Here is a 20,180-nt window from a genome sequence, read left to right as displayed (position 1 = left end):
AGCCCAGATTTGTCTCCAGATTGTTATGTGGATCCCAAACCTCTCATGCAGTGTTGGAAAAGATAAGGATTTGACAGGAAGGTCTCACAGATATGTATGTATAACAAAAAGATTTTTGAATGTAGAATCTGAAGAAGGAATAGCAAGTTTTGATACAGAAGAAAAGAATTGCAGAGCCAGTGTTACTGGATAACTGAGAAGGCAAAGAGCAAGTGAGTTGGAAGGGGATTTTATGACTGAGCAAAGGATAAATCCACCTCAAATAAAAGATGTTTTTACCAAGTGAAAAGATTTTCACAGACAAACAACAATGCCATGTTGCAAGTAGAAAGAAAGATTTCAAAATTTTCTGCTGTGAGAACTGAAAAACAACTTTTAGCTTAAACTGTAAGATACTAACCTTTTGGGATTGGACAATAGAAACATTAATATGATAATGTTAGTAGTTATGATACTACAGGTGATAGTAAAGCTATTGGTTGGTTGTCATGTTTTAAGATGCTCTGCAATGAAAAGTTTGTAATGTCTTGTAACCAGAGTTAGAGCTGACTTCAGATGAACCCACAGCTGTGGCTGCAAAGGCTGTGGGCTGGGCTCATCACCCATGACCCATGAATTGCTGTATCATTTGGATACAATAAACAGCATTTTAAAGAGCCACGTGGAGCCCCACGTCCCTCACTTCAGCTCTCCCCATCCAGGTCATGGGCTACACTCCCATGGATGCAGTGTGCACCCTCTCAGGGCGTGGCAGGCACATGGATCCCTGTGATCCACAGTCCCAGTCTGCCTGTAGGCAGGAGCAAATAAATACCTCTGTGTCAAGGACAGAAGTATTTGCTTGCCCTATGGCAGTTTGGGTCATGGAATCATGGATTTATTCAGCTTGGAAAAGACCCTGTAGCATCACTGAGTCCAGCCACTAACCCAGCACTGCCAGGTCAGTCACTAAACCAGGTCCCTCAGAACCACTTCTACAAGTCTTTTAAATCTCTCCACCACTGCCCTGAGCAGCCTGTTCCAGTGCCTGACCAGCCTTTCTGTGAAGAAAATTGTTCTAATAGCCAATCTAAACCTCCTCTGACATAAGTTGAGGCCATTTCTCTCATCCTGTTCCCTGGGAGCAGAGCCTGACCCCCCTGGCTGTCCCCTCCTGTCAGGGAGTTGTGCAGAGCCACAAGGTTCCCCTGAGCCTCTTTTTCTCCAGGCTGAGCCCCTTTCCCAGCTCCCTCAGCCTATCCTGGGGCTCCAGCCCCTTCCCCAGCTCCATTCCCTTCTCTAGATTCACTCCAGCCCCTCAGTGTCTGTTTTGTCATGAGGCCCAGAGCTGAACCCAGGGTTTGAGGTGTGACCTCACCAGTGCCCAGGACAGGGGACAGTCACTGCCCTGGTCCTGCTGCCACACTACTGCTGACACAGCCCAGGTGCCATTCACCTTCACATGCTCATCCTTTATGTAGAAACAGAAAAGGAGAATTGTTAGGGATTTCTAGAAGAGAAAAAAAAAAAAAAAAAAAATAAAAAAAAAAGCAGCACATATTTCCCACCAGACTGCCTGGCTGCTTTTATACTTTGCCTAGGCTGGATTCATCACATTTATTTGAGGTGGTAAATTCTGAATGCGTTGGGGCAGCCTTGTTATGGTGTGAACTCAGTAAAAACCCCAGTGAGGGAAGCTGTTTATTCTAGCTCAGTGCACTCCCAGCCACCCTGGTTATAGTTCCTTTCTGGCCAGGGCAGCTCCTGAGGCTGTGGAGGACGGGAGGTTGCAGCAGCTCTCTGTCTCACATTCTGCTCTCCTGGTGGTCTGGCCACCTGGAGAGCTCTGCATCAGGGCGTTTGAACCAAGCCTGTGCCTTGCCTGCCCCAATACCTTCCTCAGGCATTTAAACCTCAAAAAATATAGCAAAAAGTGCTTTATCTATTTCTGTAGCTGCCCATTTTGAAGTTCTTATATATGTCAGTCCCTGCACCATGAACAGCAGTCAGACCTTAGCATGTGCCAAGTATGAGCTTGTGTTTACACATAGTACCATGATACTTCATGTAGGCACTTAGTGGCTTGGACATTTACCCTTTTGAAGAGCCTGGAAACATCATTACAGGAACTTAAATAAATTAGAAATAGAAGCTAAAAGTAAACAATGAAAGCGCTGCAGCAGTCTTTTCTTTCTCCATGCTACTATTTTAATCCTCCTGTGAAAATCTGAGTAAGTTGATCCCCCCCTTGTAAAAATGTTTCCTTAAAACAGACAAACCTTTGAAATAGGATCTTCTAAGAAAGCTTTGTTATTGTAGGACATGTCTAATGGGTTGATGCTTCTATTACCAGGACTGTCTTCCATAATACTTTACTGCTTTGATGCCCTGCTAACGTTGTATTTTGATATATTTCCTCTTCGGTATTTACCTGTGGAGAAACAGCTCTTTTTTTTATTTTCAACAGAATTTTTATGTGTTTCATAGGAAGACTTATTAATATGTCTAGTGAATGGAAGGTTCTTTAAAAGACTCTCATGAGCCATAAAAGCAAAGCACATGTGAAATGAAATTCATAACTTATATTAAAGCATCAAGTTCAGCTTCACTTCCCAGAAGCAAGGGCACCAAATTTGGGGGTCTTTTTTTTAAAGAGGTTTTCTTATAGTTCTTAAACCACTTTGTATTCTGCAACTTGGGAAAATCTGAGCCATCTGACTTGTAGTGTAGTGTTTATTCTGCTGTGGAGAGGTACAATGCAAAAGTGAAGGGAAAAAAATGAAAGAGTTAAAGTAATAAGCTACTTGTGCATTTCTAATTATTACTTCTGGTAGCAGAAAGACATAAAAAAAGGCTGTGTTTGGTATCCTAAAGAATGTTATCCTAAAAGCATGTTAGAATCAAGAGGCATATCAAATGCTATACAAATACAATTAATGAACATAGAAGCTTTACTTTTATTTTAGTATCTGAAAATCCTGGATCCATCGCAAAGAAAAAGGAAGCGGCTGTGGGTGGGTGTGGTGGTTTTTACTTTTTGCTGAAACCACCATGCCAGTATCTAGTTTTCTGTGTGTGGGAAAGAAGCTGGCAGAAGTTACATGGGAAAACAGTGGAGGCAAACTGAGATAGAAATAGCTTTGGAAGGTAGAGAGCATGGAAGTGAAGGAGGAAGAAAGTAGGTGCATCTGGAATTTGATTTTGTATTAAATCAAGAAGTGCAATTCATTTTAACCTTTCTTCATGTCTCAGCATCAACTCTGGTCTATCACAGGATGGTTTGGGTTGGAAAGGACCTTAAAGATCATCTTGTTCCACGCCCCTGTCATGGGCAGGGACACCATCTACTATCTCAGGTTACTCCAAGCCCTGTCCAGCCTGGCCTTGGACACTGCCAGGGATGGGGCAGCCACAGCTTCTCTGAGCAACCTGTGACAGTGCCTCACCACCCTCACAGTGAAGAATTTCCTCTTAGTACCTGTTTTAAATCTGTCCTCTTTCAGTTTGAAGCCTTTGCCCTTTATCCTGAGCCATCCATCAAAATGGACCAAAGAGATTTGATCTTTGTCTCCTTTTGCATTGATGTGCTGCATCATGGCTGCAACTCCTTTGCCCCTCCTGCTGTTTGGAGAACAATTACTAGTGAGAAATTTCTGAATGCAGATGGGGAGTGGAGCTCAACATAGAGGCAGCATCCTGCCTCAAAAATAATTTTGATTCTTGCACTTTGTTATCTTTGGAAAAGACACCCCAAGCCCTTTAATTTGTATATTTGGGGGGCTGAGTAAAATTGTGAACATGAGAAATGTATGTCCAAGCTGATCATGTCGGACACCAGGTCTTGCTGTCTTGCATAATTTTGTTTTGTATTTGAAACCTTAAAAAGAAAGAATAATTAACTTTTAAAAATAGAAGACCAGCAGTTAAGAATGAACAGTATATTATGTTTGTGATAACTCTTCTGTTTGGTTTTATATAGCCCTTGTGATTAGAAGCAAATACTGATTGTTGTTTTCATTTACTTACAAACCCTACTGTTAAAAAAATAAAAAAATAAAAGCTTGAGCTTTATCCTATATGAGCACTATTTTTGAATGTGTGATGGTTTAAATTCTGTTTAATCTTCCAATGTACTATGATAATCAATATTTCTATTCCCTGTATTTCCTAGAGCATGTCCATGTATTTGCAGTTTATAAGATATTTAATAGTCTCTGGATGTGTTGCTGTGCTGTCCTTACAGTCCTAGGAAGTGCCTGACATTCTAATCCATGTTGATGTGCAGCCCTGCATAATGAAAAAAAAGTTATTTGAGTTGTGCTAATTTTTGAAATGCACTACATTTTATAGTATGAAATCTTTTCTTTAAGATGCTGATGGTCCCAAGAGAGACAAATGTGAGGGACAAATGCAGAGTGTAATTTCCTCATGCTATGACCAGTGTAGTACAGTGGATTGTGCTCAGATTTTGCCTGAGTATCTCTTGTTGTGCTCTTGCATGTATCAGACTGATATTTATCTGTTTATTTATTATTAGAATTAATGCTGTTTGCAGAACACTGAACATAATTTCATTATTAGATAAAGGAAAAGAACCCTATTATAAAGCTCTTTAATTGTTTATAGTTAAATGTTGTTTTGCTATATTGCAAGGTAGAGTAATACTTTCGTAAGGAAATAATTTATATAGTCAGTCACCTATAAATACTTTAACCTTGCTTGTAAATAAGTTTTCACTCTTTCTTTAAGAATCTGTAGTGTTATTGTTGGCCTGTGCTATTTAATTTACAATGAATATATTTTACTGTAAAAGCTTTTGTATTTTAAAAACTCAACTTTAGGAGGAGAGAAAATGTTTTATTCTCAGAAATGTTCTGAGGAAATACTAAACAGCATAGGAGTTGTCTTTCTCTAGAATGATATAAGACTAGTATTTCTTAGAGAAGAAGAAATAGCAGAAAAAGAAGTGTAAGAAAAGTAGGAAGTGGAAAAAATGCCTTGAAAAGCCCATTGTCACAATTCCTCATTTTATGCTGCTTGCTGTCCTCACCTTGCCTTTTGTTTGTGATATTATATGAACAATATAATCTCTTTATGACCTTCTGCCATTTCATGTTGTATATGAAAATGTATGTGAATATGTATAAAAATGTTTACCTTTTATTTGTTTCTCGCACATCTAAGCACCACCATTTAGATTTGGGATAAAAAAAGCTGTTGGCATTTTACCTTTTCAAGTAGTTATTTGGTAATTTTGTCAACAAAGGTGGCTGCAAATGCAGAATTAATAGTGCCCATGCTGAAGCTTTGCCTACTCTTTGCCTACTCTTTTTTCACAGAATTACAGAATTATATATATAATATATTATATATATATATATATATATGATATCTATAATATATATTACATATATATATATATATATATATAAAAAATATATATAATGTGTCGGGTTGGAAAGGACATTAAATATCATCCAGAGAAGTGTGGGAAGAGACATTATCAGTGAAGACTGAGGAAAAAATGTGGAGTATGTCAGTCTTCTCCTCTTCCATTGTTGCAAGTTTACCAGTGTAGTTTATTGATGAGTGTTATACACAAATATTCCTCCAAACTGGCTTTTCCTCTGTTTTCTCAGTCTTGCAGTTTGTCTCCACACATGCTTTATTGTGCATTATTGCAGCTCTTTTGTTCCACTGATCACATTACTTTGGTTTATAATCCTTGCACCAGGCTGAGTGATCCATTTCTGTACATACAGGTGCATTAACCTTATTGTTCTTACTCATATTTTCTTATTTTTGTCTCTCAGGAGACCAATACCTCTTTTCTTTTGAACTAATTTCCATAACCTTGCAATAAACCTCTTTGTTTCAGGTTTTCCCTGGGAGATGCTCGCAGACCACTCCATGAAACTGCCATTCTGGTGGAAGACATTGTCCACACCCAGCTGATAAATTTGGTAAGAGCATAACTGGCAAAATAGCCTGCGCTCTAAAACTCCTTCAATCCACATGATATTTTTGTGGTCTAATGACTAATAACAGATTGTCCAGGGTTTAGGAGCAAATAAAACACAGAAACTGAGGGTGATGCTCTGGCCTTAGTGATCTGTAGAACCAGATGTAGAACCCACCTAACCCTGGGAAGAAAGCTGATGGATTTTTTTTAAAACTTCAAGTTGTTAGAAAGAAAAGAGCTGACTCTTCTTCTAAGGACTACCTTGCTGCTTTTTTTTTTTTTTTTCATGTTTTATTATTTGTGTTAATGCATTATTTACTTAGAATTTATGTCTTAGTATTCCTACTATGTGGTGTTTTGATTTCTGTCAAAAAATAATGCAAAAATATGGAATATTTTATATATTGAAAGCCAATGAAAATGTTATATAAATGAGGTTGTTTTGAATCACATCTGTCTGAAACAACTCTAAATTTGAACCTCTCTATTTTATTAAAATTCAACAGCTCCTTTTAAGAAATAAATCATGGCATTTTACACCATGGCATGAATTTGCCGTCTGACAAATGACCATACCTTTGTATAGAAAGGTATAATCTGACATGTAACCTTTAGGTTCATAAAAAATATGTTTTTCTTACTATAGCCATTAAAAGACATGTAACTGTAGCACTGAGGGAGGGTTTAGTGGTGGTCTTGGCAGTGCTGGGTTAATGGTTGAACTCAGTAATCTCAGAGGTCTTTTCCAACCTTAGTGATTGTGTGATTTGAATGAAATTACCAGCACATGTTGGAATGGACATTATTTGGAACTAATGTATATAAATTATGCTAATACATATTATAACTAATATTAACATCGGGTGAGTCCTGGATCAGCTAGAGCTTTGAGTTACAAGTTCCTACACCTCTTGTTTGTAATGAGCCCTTTTAGCAATGACAAGGCTTTCAAAGTTTCAGGTAGGTTCTGGTACTACATTAACTAGAACTAAAAACTTCTATAAAATGGTGAAATTCAGAATGGGATACAGCACATATTATAAATATTTATATGTGTATAAAATCTATATTTTATATAGATTTCTACATATTCATGCATATAAGACATTTCTATTTTTAATAGAAATACCCTAAAATTAGACTTCCCCTTGCCTACTGTTTGCCTGCAACAGGTGTTTTCCTTCAGCTTTGCACCTAATCCAGCAGCCGCTCGTAGTTTCCTGCATCTCAGCAAATGCCTTGGCATCCCTTCCAGCTCCAGGCAGTTTCTTTCTGCTCATACCTCTGCAGCCCAACAGTGTATCCCTGTCTCCACAGTCTCCTGGCATCTTTGTGGATTCTTTCCTCATTACACTCCTCTTGGGCTGTCCTGAACGGGCTCCTCGGAGGGGACAACGTCTCTCTCCTCTCCACTGGTTTCCCACTGGAAAACACTCTGCCCTGGGTGTATATTTGTAGTTTTTATTCCAGTTTTTGCTCTGACAAAGTAACATTTTCTCTTTGTTAATGACCCCTGTAATTCATGCAAACCGATGGCTGTGCTCTTCCCTCTGCCTGGGCTGTTCTGTCCCACCGAGGCTCCTCTGAGCTGAGCTTTACCAAACCCTGCAGTGAGACAGTGCAACCTGTGGCCATGTGGTCTTGGCACTTTAATCAAAGCCGGGAACTTACTCAGGGGCTGGATGTGACCCAGGGTTAACCCTGCGTGGGGTGCAGGAGCTTGTAGAATTTCCTGACAGAAGGAAGAATGGGAATGGAGCAGCAGATAAACAGCTTTTCTAACCTTTCCCCTCCCAGCCAAGACAGCACTTTATTTCTGAGGAAGTGAAAGTATCTTTAATAGCTCATTGCTTTGACCTCTGACATTCACATGCCGGAACCCTTAAATCAGTAGCGTTTTACATGCCCCGGGCTTCTGATAGGGAATTTTGCACATTTGTCATCCTCAGCTGCACATCCCTATTGAGCTGTTCTGTGCAGTTACATGAAATTTTCACTTTACATGTAGGTATTTTTGCTGGTATTTACCCAGTACTAGAGAAATGCTATTTTTATAAATGAAGCTGACTGCAGAAGTAAATTTATTGCTTGCCACCTGGATTTTGTCATATTGCTCATGTTAATGGACTATGCAGTTCTCACTATGTAATTTAATGATTTCTTGTTTAATTCAAGTCCATTTTTCCATCCATAATACAGGTATAAAGCTAAACTGTAGAAATTACTTTTATACCTGCAATAAAGCTGGCACATTGCACACATCTTTCATAGTAAGCATTTGTAAGAAGAGCTTGTTCTTGTTGATTAAGTCCAGGTTTGAGCCTCTGCATTAAAAAATAAGTTTCCAACTTGATTACCTTTGATTGGTTGACTTTTGATATCTCACAGCTTTATAGTTCCAGCTTCCTATTTTCAGAGTTGATCTGAACTCCATTAAATCAAGGTCTGGTTTGGGCAGATTTATACAGTCACTGCTTCAAGCCACTATGCACTTCATGAAGTTTGGCTGCTGTAGCAGATGAGTGCACTAACAAGGCAAATCCCTGGAAAGCAGATTTTTGAGAGTCTGCATCACATTTTATCATCAGTTTTTTGGGTGTATTTTGAATAATATGCACATTGCTTTACATAAAGGGAAATTCTGCTAAAAGTATATAGCAATGTATAGGAGGAAATGAGCATCTCCAGAGGAAGATTAAGAGGAAAATTACTTTCTGAGTTGAATGGACTTGAATCTCTCAAGGAATTTATATTCTCAGCTGACTAAGAAATGAATCCTTTGACAGCTGGTTTGGATTTGAATATCTAGGAGATAGGCATGAAAATGAGAGATAAATTCCATCATATTTGTGTAATGAGCTTGAATTTTTTCTGCTTGTATTGTAATTATTAGACTTCTTTTTTTTTTATATCAAGCAATAGAAAATCATAAGCCCTTACACTTGAAAGTTCTGTAGATTTTTGGTCAAGCATAATATATTTGATAAGCACAATGAATTTAAGTTTTAATTTGAAATCAAATTCACTGTTGACTGATAGTATTTGGCAACAGATCTAAATGTTCATTTATAGGTAAATATTTAAGGAATTTATAGATACATTTATGTTACCCTAAAACTATACTTCTTCATGTGGGCTAAGACTAGAGGTTCCAATCAAAGCTATATTTACTTTATAGTTAGGCACAAGTAGTACAAGGAAAAAACAAAAAACTGTTCAACAGGGAATGCAAAACAGTGTTAATCAGAAAGGGACAAGCCTTTCAGTTGGTGACCATAGGAAGTAGAATGAGACCTTTTTTATTTCATTCTTCCATCATATCCAATACAATCTCCATGTGCACTAAGAAGATTTTGAAACATCATCTTCTATAATAATCTATTCATATCTATTCAGACCCTTAGAAAGGAAACTTGAAGATCCTGTAGGACAAATGTATATTATTCAGCACTTTATGTTAAAATAAAAGGCTGTAACTAAGAGAACTGGAATAGGAATTTTTACTCCTCATTAAACTACCATTGAGAAGTTTGCCATCAAAATAGCCTAAATCTTGCACATTCACAGATATAAAACAATTTGGAAATTTTTATATAATATTTAAGAAAGAGGAAAAATCCTTTGTCACCTTCACTGTCTCCAATTTTTATTTTCTTATTAATCAGCCCCAGAACCATTCATTATCAGACTAATATTAAAAACAAAATATTATTAGGATCTTCTCTTGATAGGGCCGTAGCTCTTTGTTCATGCTTCAGATGTCACCTTCAAAGGCAAACAGACAATTAGATCATGATGCACTAATTAAATCAGATGAGCTGGTAAGGAAGTACTTTCCATATGCTGGAATTGTATCAGCTGGGTGTTTGTTATCAGACTGAAATATCAGCAGTTTATTCTCTAGGCACACTGTGTAGGGTAGGAGTAGTACAGGCACCTGTTTTTGCAGAGCTTGGTTATTCATTGTAGCACTTTAGTCATTTACATTTTGTGTCAGAGGTATCAAATAGCTTTTGGGAAGAGATTACATTTGTTTTTACAAAATGGAAGATATTTTAGCAGTAGGACAGAATTCAACAAAGGAATAGTTGAATTACACATATACACACCAAAAAATACAGGTAAGTAACCTTGTCTGTCCATGAAAGAGTGGCTGCTCAGAGGGAAGGCCACAGCACATCACAATAGCCTTGGACTGCATCCTTTAAATGTTTTATCTGCTGTAATTCTTTGTAATGTGTGATAAGTCCTTATGGAGACAGTCATGAATGGTTGAATTCATGTTAATAGAATTGTGGTTTTTTCCCTGTCAGCCAATGTGTGTCTGCTGGAAGATGGACTTTGATCTCTCCAATTGATGTCAAATGATTGAAGTCAGACCCACTAGGTTTCCTTTATTTAGAATTCAGTAGTGTCAACTTAAAGGAACTTCAGGTGCCCAAAATCATATTGTACATGATACCTGTTGGAATTTCTTTCATTGTTTACTTTTATTTTCCTCTGGTATTTAATTTCATACAACTTGTACTGCTGCCTAATATTCCACTGTTGCTTCCTGTGTAGGAGCATGATTTGGGTCCTGAGTTACATATGTGCATAAATGAACTCTTTGAGTGTACACATGGATTAGTTTTTGTTGTTGTTTTTGCTGTTTGAAATAAATTATCTCTTACACACATAACATTTAATTCAGAATCCGTCCTTTGATCTCAACCAAAACACAAAGCACAGGTCAGCAGGTGAATAGTCTATACTGGAATTTGTAGGTTATATTAAATTGCAGCAGCAGTAGAAAATTTAGAGTGGGATGCAGACATTCAGTAATGTGCCTGAGTCCTGAGTAGTCTGTGATAGATACATCTTGAAGAATAAATTGTTTTTTATAGTGAGTTTAGTAGAGATTGGGTAGTCATTTGTCACTTTTTTTCTAGTAAAGGGAATGGTGAAAATACAGTGAAATGCAGAAGTAAAAGTTTACTGATACAAAATGCAAAGTTATTTATCATAAACATAAAAGCATTAATTTTATGTTTTCAAAGGACTGTTTGTTTTCTGGATCAACGTGGTGTACTTTCTTCTCTTCCCAGCCTTATTCCAGTAGCTGCTATTCTTTTTATTGCAGTTTAAAACAAAAGAAGAAGGGAAAACTCACCTTCACTTGCCTTCCAGAGAAAAAGGGACAATGGGAGACAATGACAATGGGAGAGACGAGTAGGAAAAATGAAGATTTAAGCAGAAGCAAGGATTAAGCTTTCTTGGTCCTTTACAGTTTTTTTGCTTGTAGAGGTTCCTGGGTTTTTAAAATCAAATCACAGTTGTTATTCGTTCAGGAGCTGGATCAGTCACTTTAATGTGTGTAACCTCACACAGCTCCAGGTTTGTTTACTATGTTTTTGAACTGTTCGGCTTGTAACCTTTATATACATAATTGTAACATTTCTGACATTCCTTTTAAAAAGGGAAAAATTGAAAGCAGCTCCTTCATGAGGAGGAATTGCCCACTGATAAAAACCAACAGTGTGAAGCACTGTTCCCTCTTGATCCCAAAGTTTCGTGCAACTGTCACTTACGCCACCCCAGCAACAGGAAAAGTCCTTGTTTTATGAGTCTGTTTTAAAACAGTTATAAAGTTTCCTGTGCAGGACATTAATTAAAGGGGTTATCAAAATAAGACAAACTAATATAATTTGTGATTGTACAAAATAAAGGAAGTCGAGGGTACCATAGGGACCTAATGAATCACAGGATGGAAACAATCTCCTGGCTAACTAAACATTCAGACTTTGTACGAAGTCACAGGGTGGATGTACAGCCCGGCGAGCCGGAACGCGCTGTGTGTTTACAGGATGGGATAAAGGGAGTTCACAAAAACCATCTGGGAGAAATCCTGCCCCTATTCATTCCAGTCCTACTGTGGAGCCAAGTAAACAACTTGCATACATTTGCAGCAAACACATGGCACACCTGCCCTGGAAGAAATCAAACTGGAAAATAACTCTGTAGTATAAAAATTTCGCTGTGTACCAGCACTGTGAGTTTGTCTGCATTTCCCACGTAGGATGGAAAATGAGAGATGGGGCTTAACATCTAGCAGTGGTTAATTGTTCCCTGTGCATTTGCACCATTTCAATGTGGTCAGTATTTAGATTTATATGATAGATTTATATGGTAATTTATATAAAAAGACGTGTCCTGAGTTTTCTACTTTAAACATTATTTGCCCCTAGTTCACCACAGTCAGATGTATTTATTCTCAAACACAGAATTTACTTCAGAAGATGATTCAGGAGTCCCAGTTAGTTCTGGGCTCTCTCTGTGCTTTCTTTTGAGACTGAGGATTTAGTGACTTGGTCAGATTTTTTTCTTTCCGTGGATCTCTGTGCAGGGTCAGCATGTGCTATAACACAGAGCTGCTGCTTTTTGCCTGGGCATGCAGAGATGCTGCTCAGAATCCAGTGGTGATGAACTGCACTGACCTTACAAGTGGAAAGAGACTCAGATACTATTATTAAAACCCTAAATTATCAAACAGAAGGAAATTAATAATTATACCTACAAAGTTGTACCAGCATATTCAATAATGAAGAAAAATATCCAAAGCATTGACTAGATTAAATGGAGGAAAAAAAGTCATCAGTGCTTAAAAGTTGGGTTGTAACACATAAAATAGAAAGACTGAAGGTAGTGCAGGCAGCAATAAGCCAGTATTTCCTGGTTTTCTGTATCAGACTGGGCCTTTAATAACAATGTCATGGATGTATGTGTACTGCAAATGTATAAGACTATATGTCTCTATATGTACACCCTTCACACATCAAATTCCTGTTTAGGCTGTTGGGCTAGAGGAATGAAGTAGCTATGAGATTTCACTCATGGGGGCTTTGGAATCTGTGGCATTCTTGAATATATGTGTACTCAATTCCCTTGGCTTCTGGGGCTCTTATGAAACAGTTGATAAGCTGAACCCAGCCTGTGTTCCCAAACACAGATATGTCCTTTATTCAGTTTTTATGTAAAATTGCAGGAGAATAGTAGAGATTAACAGCTGTTGTGGCCTTGGAGGAGCTGAGATGAGCAGGGACAGTCAGTGTCCAGATGCAGGGTCTTTTCCTATTGATGTCACTAACAAATAAAGAAGTTAAGAAATTTAAGAGTAATCATTAGATTTGTATTGCTCAGTAGGATGAACTCTGGTAAATCAATATTCTGATTATGATTTTGAGAATCATAATTACATTCCAACTCCAGAAGCCAAATGGAAAGTTGATGTTCAGGGTTTCATTCTGTCTTTAACTTCTTTGTATGGTATAAATAGAATATTATATGAAAATGTGTGTAAAGTCCATCCTGCACACAAAGACCCATCTTGCCTAGCATTCTGATTCTGAAATAAATTAATACATGAAATGAAAAGAATCAGAAATTTATCAATTGTTAAACAAAAATAAAAGCAAACTAACATAACAAACATGTTTTTCTAAAGCTGAGATAGTAATGCCACATCGTCTTTTGTGTCATGAGAGATAAATGGGAACTTCAAGATGTGATTCTTCATGTCCTAACATAGTTATTTAAAATTCTGGCCATACATTTAAAATCTGGACTTCTTAAGTAAAGTGAGAGACATCTCACCTCTGTGGCTTCAGGCACTAGATGTATTTTTGTTACAGATATTTAGTTTTTCATTGATTCTGAGAAAAAAAAAAGAAGCTCAACCTGTAAACTTTAAGTTGTGAAAGACACAAACTGATTTATGGATATCTGTGTCAGAAAAAGAGTAGTGTAAAACTCTGCATGGTCTTTAAGTGTAGCTCTTAAACCTTAAAGGTCATCTCATAGTGGTTAACAGAGCAAATTCATTGTAATTTTTAGATCACCTTATCTGATTTCAAACAAACCTGATCGTTTCTGAATAACTTTTTTTAGGAAGATTGGCTTGTTAACTGTTACAGAGTAACAAGGAAATGTGGTCACAGCTGCTTCTGGTTTCTTAGCTAATCCACCTGATTGGAAACAACAGGTTTTTGATATTTTTCCATTTCTTACACTGACACCTAGTGTTCAGAGGTCCTGAGTTTCTAATACTGCACTTGGTTATTAATAGACAGCTGTTGATACTGAAGTTCTCCACCTTTGTCAACATCTTCCAGTTCTGTTCTTCTGCAAAAGGAAACAGTAGCTGAAGGCAAAGGTGTTACCAACATTCAAAACAATTTTATTTTGGAAATACAAATAATGAACAGCTACTGAAAACTTGGCAAAAGCTATTTTACTTCTTGAAGCGCTGCGAAATCTGTTTTCTTAAAATTTAAGTGCTTTAGTTTTGGCAAATGCAACCCTTTTGTGTCTGTAAGTGTCACTGGCCAAGAAAAACAGCGATAAAAGCAGAAACCCTTAGATCAGTATTTATTTAATTGTGGGAGATGTCGATGCTTTTTATTTCTGTGTTCTTTTATCTTCAAGCCACGAGTTCTACCTGATAGGAGTGTTGATGGCTGCACAGTCCTTGAGTAGACAGAAAATAACTTGTACACAAAAACTTGCACAAACAGTCTTTTATCTCAGACTTGGAAATAAACGGAGCAAAGCAAGTATGGGCTGTAACCCGTTCCTGATGAAGATGACAACTGAGAATAAAATTAACTCTCTACTTTACCTGTGATTTTGCTGTATGTTAGCAGAAGAACTTTCCACTGTTTAAGATAATATATTAGGAATTTTGTATAACTGTGTCTGAAAGTATGAATGATTTTTTTACTAATGGCTTCCATAGAAAAATGAAAGCTATTCAGGCACAGAAAAAGTATATTAAACTTCACTTTAATTTGAGGATTATTCTATTTTTGGTTTTAAGACTTTTCTTTTAAATGCACCAGAGCCACCTTTTCAGTTCTTCTTCATTCTCACAGTATTTATTTCCAGTACCTAATCTAAACCCACCTTCTGTCCATTTAAAGCCATTCACTCATGTCCTGTCACTACATGCCCACACTGCCTATTTTGTTATATCTTGGGTAAAGGCATTGCACCTCTGTGTGGACATATGGCAAATGAAGTACTTCAGTACATTATTGATTGTCAATAGTTGATATTCCACTGAATCAGGGTCTGCTTATTGGAGAAATAATCAGTGCAATAGAGAGGAATGTTACTTGTAGGATACTATTTATTTGGCTTCTTTCAGGCATTTAAATATGAGGGTGGTGAGGCCCTGGCACAGGGTGCCCAGGGAAGCTGTGGCTGCCCCTGGATCCCTGGAAGTGTCCAAGGCCAGTTTGGATGGGCTTGGAGCAACCTGGGAGAGTGGGAGGTGTCCCTGCACAAGGGGTTGGAACTGGGTGATCTTTAAGGTCCCTTCCAACCCAAACCAATGATTGCTCCTGTGATTTGTTTTCAAGGTGAGGTGAATTTGGACCAGAAGGGTGATTTTTGTCTGGTGTCTGTAAATTATGCCTTGGGTGACCAGCTCAGATCTAGATTTCTGTGTTTAGTCAGAACTCTCAACTGAGAGAGAACTCTTCCCCCAAGGCAGAAGCCAAAAAGCAGTGCAGGAGGAAAAGAGAAAACCAGGAATTTCTCTGATGGCAAAAGGAGATGTTAACAGCGTTAAAAGCAAAAGAAAAGTCAGAGAAAATAAAGACATACTGTGGGGCCAGGTTTCTGGCTAGGAAGAAGTACATAGTGTCCCAAAAATGAACAGTTTTAAGGGATGGGATTTGTGAAAAGTCATATTGGAGCTGATCCAAGACAGGGTTAGAAGAGGGGAAGTCTGTGTATTAGCTGAAAACTTCATGGTCTCTGTTTTTTTTTAAATAGATGAAGAGAAAGAAACAAATCGGAAAAAATTTGGAGAGACAGGCTGGATTGAGATACAGTTTCTTTAAAAGAGAGGATAGACTGAGGACATCTGTACACAGTGAGGGAAAGTTTCAGAGAGCAAAGAAAAATTGAAAAGTAAGTGGGCAGGATATGATGCAGCTACTGAGGTGGGTCAAAGTTGGGAAAAAGGCCAAAGATTTATGACAAAAGAAGGTAATCAGGAACAAAAACTAAGAGCTGCTTTGTGGGAATGCTTATTTTCTCTCTTAGCTGAAGAATTATGGAGCTTGAAGTGGAACCCAGGTTGTGAATAAGGAATGCGAAGCCTGAGGTTCAGCAAAGAATATCAGAAGATTTAAGGAAGTTTAAAGAAGTGGGACAAAGGAGGATGAAAACAACCTTGTAGTGGAAAGAGTTTGGAAGAACTTCCCATGACACTTTCTCTAAATGTTCAGTAGCAAGAGAATGGGAATAATTGAAATAAGAGGCAAAGGGGTTTGAAAGAGAAACTGTGGCTGGTGCAGTGGAGCCTGCAGAAGGTCTGGTCTGGAGAATGTGTTTGGGAAGTAGCTTTACAGGACATTAAGTGCTGATGACAGAGAAGTCATCAAGAAGTGGTAAATGGAGTGAGAGTCAGCAGATGTGTTACTTCCAAATTGAATCTCGGATGAGGCCAGAGAAACTAAGTGGATAGTGATGGAACAGGTGGAATGTGGCTGTTGGTGTCTGTGTGAAGGAGAGCACAGGATGAGAAAGAAAGGGAAGAGAGACATTCTACATTTTAGGAAAGAATTAATGAAAAAAAAGGGAAAGTTTTGTGACAAATGCTTCTTCTGTGGACAGTATCATACACGTGGAGCTGTGAATGCTGGCATCTGTGAGCCATCACATACAAGCAAGCATATATCTTATGTATAGATCAATAATGAGCACTTGTTAGTGACACACAACCAGTATATCAACTTTAATATATAGAGGTATTGTTACTAACAGCCATTCTCACAATACTCAGCAATTACATTTTTATCATCTCTAATTCTTGAGTATGTTTTTACATTGTTTACCATTTTGTATTTGATGATGTTGTGCCATCATCAGCATTCCAGATTTGGGGAAAAAATGGAACACTTTACTGATGAGAAATGAAAATACAAAGTGGATTTCCCCCAAGTCATGAAGCAAATTAATGACAGAGCTGAAAAAAGTTGACTGGTTGTAGCAAGAGGGAAGCTGTGTGAAGCTATTTTATATTGAAGGTCTGTGTCTCAGCCAATTGGATTTTTATTTGACAGTCCAAAGGTGTAATAACTTTTATTGTAAGAGGAAGAAAAATACATCAAGGCTAATATATAATGGAGGACCTACTAGGGACATGCATAAATGCATATCCTGTTCCTTGTGTATACAAGCTTAATTGTGTCTCTTTTAATTTTGCTGTTTGATTCAGCAGGGTTGTCAAGTAATCGTCCTATTGAAAGTACAGAGGAGGATAAAATTTCAAATACCTTTGTTAATCTCTTTTGGCTGTTAAAAGAAAAGATTTATTGGTATCAAATTTTATTACATTCTTAGAATTTAGGGATTGATTGGCTGCTAGTTTAGCTTACTTGTCTCTTCCAGTTAGAAACCCAAACACAACAGAAGAAAGACATTGCATTGAAGCTGACGTGCAACAAGTGAGTGAAAGTTCACTTGGCTTTTTCTCTCGGCACCAGGTGCAAAAGTTGGCTAAAAGTGCTGTGGCAGGCAGTTATTTGAAAGCAGTTTCTGGTTTAGTGTTTTATCAAGCCCAGGAGTGAAATATTCTGCAACTACTGCAGTTTCACAAAGCTGCTTTTTAAGGTAGAACTCTGAATTGTCTCACTAATTAAAATGGCCCAGTACAAGCATTAATCACACAGTAACCATTAATGGGAGGGGTTTGAGGATTTCTGGAGGGCTATGGATGAGATTTTAAAAGTGTGGATAGTTTCTTTGTTTAATATACAATACACTTGTAGTCTCTAACTATACCAGAGGTTCTAGAAATCTTAAGGAGTATTTGTGATTTTCTACATCCCATCTTAAAAATGCTGGAAGTGGTGTAAAACAATTTAACAATGTCCCACTTAGTGACTTGACTAAATAGGATAGTTTTTTCTTGAGTAGCTGCCCCATTGCCACCTTATATATGCTTTAAAATACTAGTTCTCCAAACTGCAGCTTTCTCAGAGTGGAAGGTGGAGGCTCAACGATGACATAATCTCCAGAAGTGCAAAATTCAAGTGGTTTGCATGTGGGATTGCCAAATAACATGGGTTTGGTTTGTTTTCATTTTATTACACCGATTCTTCTCCCCAGATGTCTTGGATTTCTGTGGTACTCCCCTTGCTTTAGATTCTTGCTCCTTGTAACTAACCATTTTTATTAGTCATCCCACTAATACACAGTGTTTTTACTCAGCACCTGTTTTCTTCAAAGCCCTTTGCAATAATAATCCTCACACTGGTTCTGAATTTCACTGTCATTCCTGTTCACAGGTGAAAAGTGAGCTCGATGACCTCCCTAAAATTGTGTAATGGCTCTGACACCTGCATTAGGACTTTGCCTGTTCCATGTTCCCACTATCCAGGCTGATCCTTGGCTTCTCCACTCACTGAGTTTGTGGCATGCCAGTTATAAATTGAGCATTTCCTTTTGGTTAATGACACATTTTTTTACCCTGATTGCTCTGGAATTTCCATCCTGAAGTATCTGGAAGAACTATGCTGGAAGGAGCCTCAAGAGGTCATCTGAGCCATATCTCTGATCTCAAACTAATTTTGGCCTTTGTTCAGGAAAGCTCATAAGTATATACATATAAATGGGTGTGTATCCATGTGTATATACACAATTATTTATTAAATTAAGCCCCATTTCTGGAGGAATTATGACTAATTGCCTAATCAAAGTTTGATGTAAACTACCAGAAGTTGCTTTAAAATACTTGCACAGACCATCATACTTGATAGTGCTGTGGGAGGTAAAACAAAGAGATTTATACTGGAAAGGGTGATTATTGTTAAATCTAGTGCTGTGCCTTTTGAAAGTATTACTTCATTTGTCTTTATTTTACTTTTTTCCTTCTATTTTTTTTCCTATTTTATATGGACCTGTAGCAAGAAATCCACTCTCTACCCAAGTAAGGTGGTGATTTTGCTGCTGTAATAAACCCTCAGCTAGTTTGACTATTCTTGGCCTGTCCATCTGAGAGCTACAACTTTATGGAAACAGAATGAAATAAAGTATTCTCTAATATGTCACAAATCATAGTTAAAACTGGAAATCCAGTCTGACACTGTGGTCTTGATTTGTATGGTTTGCCTACCCCTTTTTCTTTCTGCAAGGCAGTGTATGTATTTGAAGGCTGGAGTTCCAGCCAGGATTTTCAGTCTTAACTGTGAATTTCCTTCCTTTAACAGGTTTAAAGCAAGCCTTTCAGATTTCTCCAGTATAGCTTTTAGGACTTGAATTTCCTTTGTGTTCATTTTGGGCCTTTTCCAGTATTTACCCATACATTTGAAACTCCTTCAAATGTGTGAGTATGGGAGTAGTTACAATAGGAGGTGGTGGCATTTCTATTATATTCCTGTTAGACTTGATTCAAATGCTGCCTGATTTTCAGCTGAAGTACTGCAAGCCTAAAATTCAGACTCTTGCTCAAGCATTACAGGGTTCATATCCAGCTCAGAGATCTTTGTAAATAATGTGTCTGGCTGGAAAATAAAAATTCCATTTCCTGAAAAATTTAGAGGTTTCAACATTTTCTCTATTTTTTCATCAAAACAAAACTAAAAGCTTATTTTTTTAAATTTTAAAAATCTTCTGAGGTGAAGAGGAATCTTGTCTAGCTGGTAGTCCTGTGTATAGGACAACAGCCCTGGAGAGGTGAGACCAATATTCAAGTTTCTACTTGCTGAAAGAATGTAAAGTTGAACCTGAGTGTCCCATATGCAGAGTGAGTGCCATTAAATAAGACTGTTGAATACATCTTTTGTTGATCTTATTTTTCTATATGATCATTGAAATATTTCTCAGTACTTACATGCAAAATTGTTTATTTCAAGGGATATGATTTTCCCAATAGAAAAAAAAAATACCTAATTTCGAGGTTCTGTCCAGCACTCATGATTCAAGTGTTAATATATTTTACATGTGCATTTAATCCAAAATAATCCTTAATAGTGATTATTAGTAGTTAGAAAATTCAGCTTAAATTTTATAAATCTATTGCTTCAGCTATAGCTGCAGGGTCTCATAAAATCTTGACTGTTTATTCAATTTTAATGGTAATTAATTCATATTAGTAGCAAACTTCATTATTTAAAAAAAGTGATTTTAAATGTATTGCAGGTTTAGCTCTGTTACATTATTATAAGACAACACCAAATGTAGCCAAGTG

General features: G+C 37.4%; 1 protein-coding gene across 7 annotated transcripts in view; it reads left to right on the top strand.

The window, feature by feature from the left end:
• SUPT3H (SPT3 homolog, SAGA and STAGA complex component) overlaps window positions 1-20,180 on the top strand; it is a 252,169-nt gene that overhangs the window by 118,536 nt on the left and 113,453 nt on the right. For 6 of the 7 annotated variants that reach the window (XM_056487554.1, XM_056487555.1, XM_056487552.1 and 3 more), the window contains exon 3: window positions 5,858-5,942. The exons of the other annotated variant lie outside the window; for it this stretch is intronic. In XM_056487554.1, coding sequence (XP_056343529.1) covers window positions 5,858-5,942 — 85 coding nt within the window. The remainder of the gene's footprint in view (window positions 1-5,857; window positions 5,943-20,180) is intronic. 7 annotated transcript variants of the gene reach the window in all.

This window comes from Oenanthe melanoleuca, chromosome 3, assembly GCF_029582105.1.
Source record: "Oenanthe melanoleuca isolate GR-GAL-2019-014 chromosome 3, OMel1.0, whole genome shotgun sequence".
Taxonomy (NCBI): Eukaryota; Metazoa; Chordata; class Aves; order Passeriformes; family Muscicapidae; genus Oenanthe; species Oenanthe melanoleuca.
The sequence above is the reverse complement of the archived record's forward strand: the minus strand, read 5'-3'. Positions and strand labels throughout refer to the sequence as shown.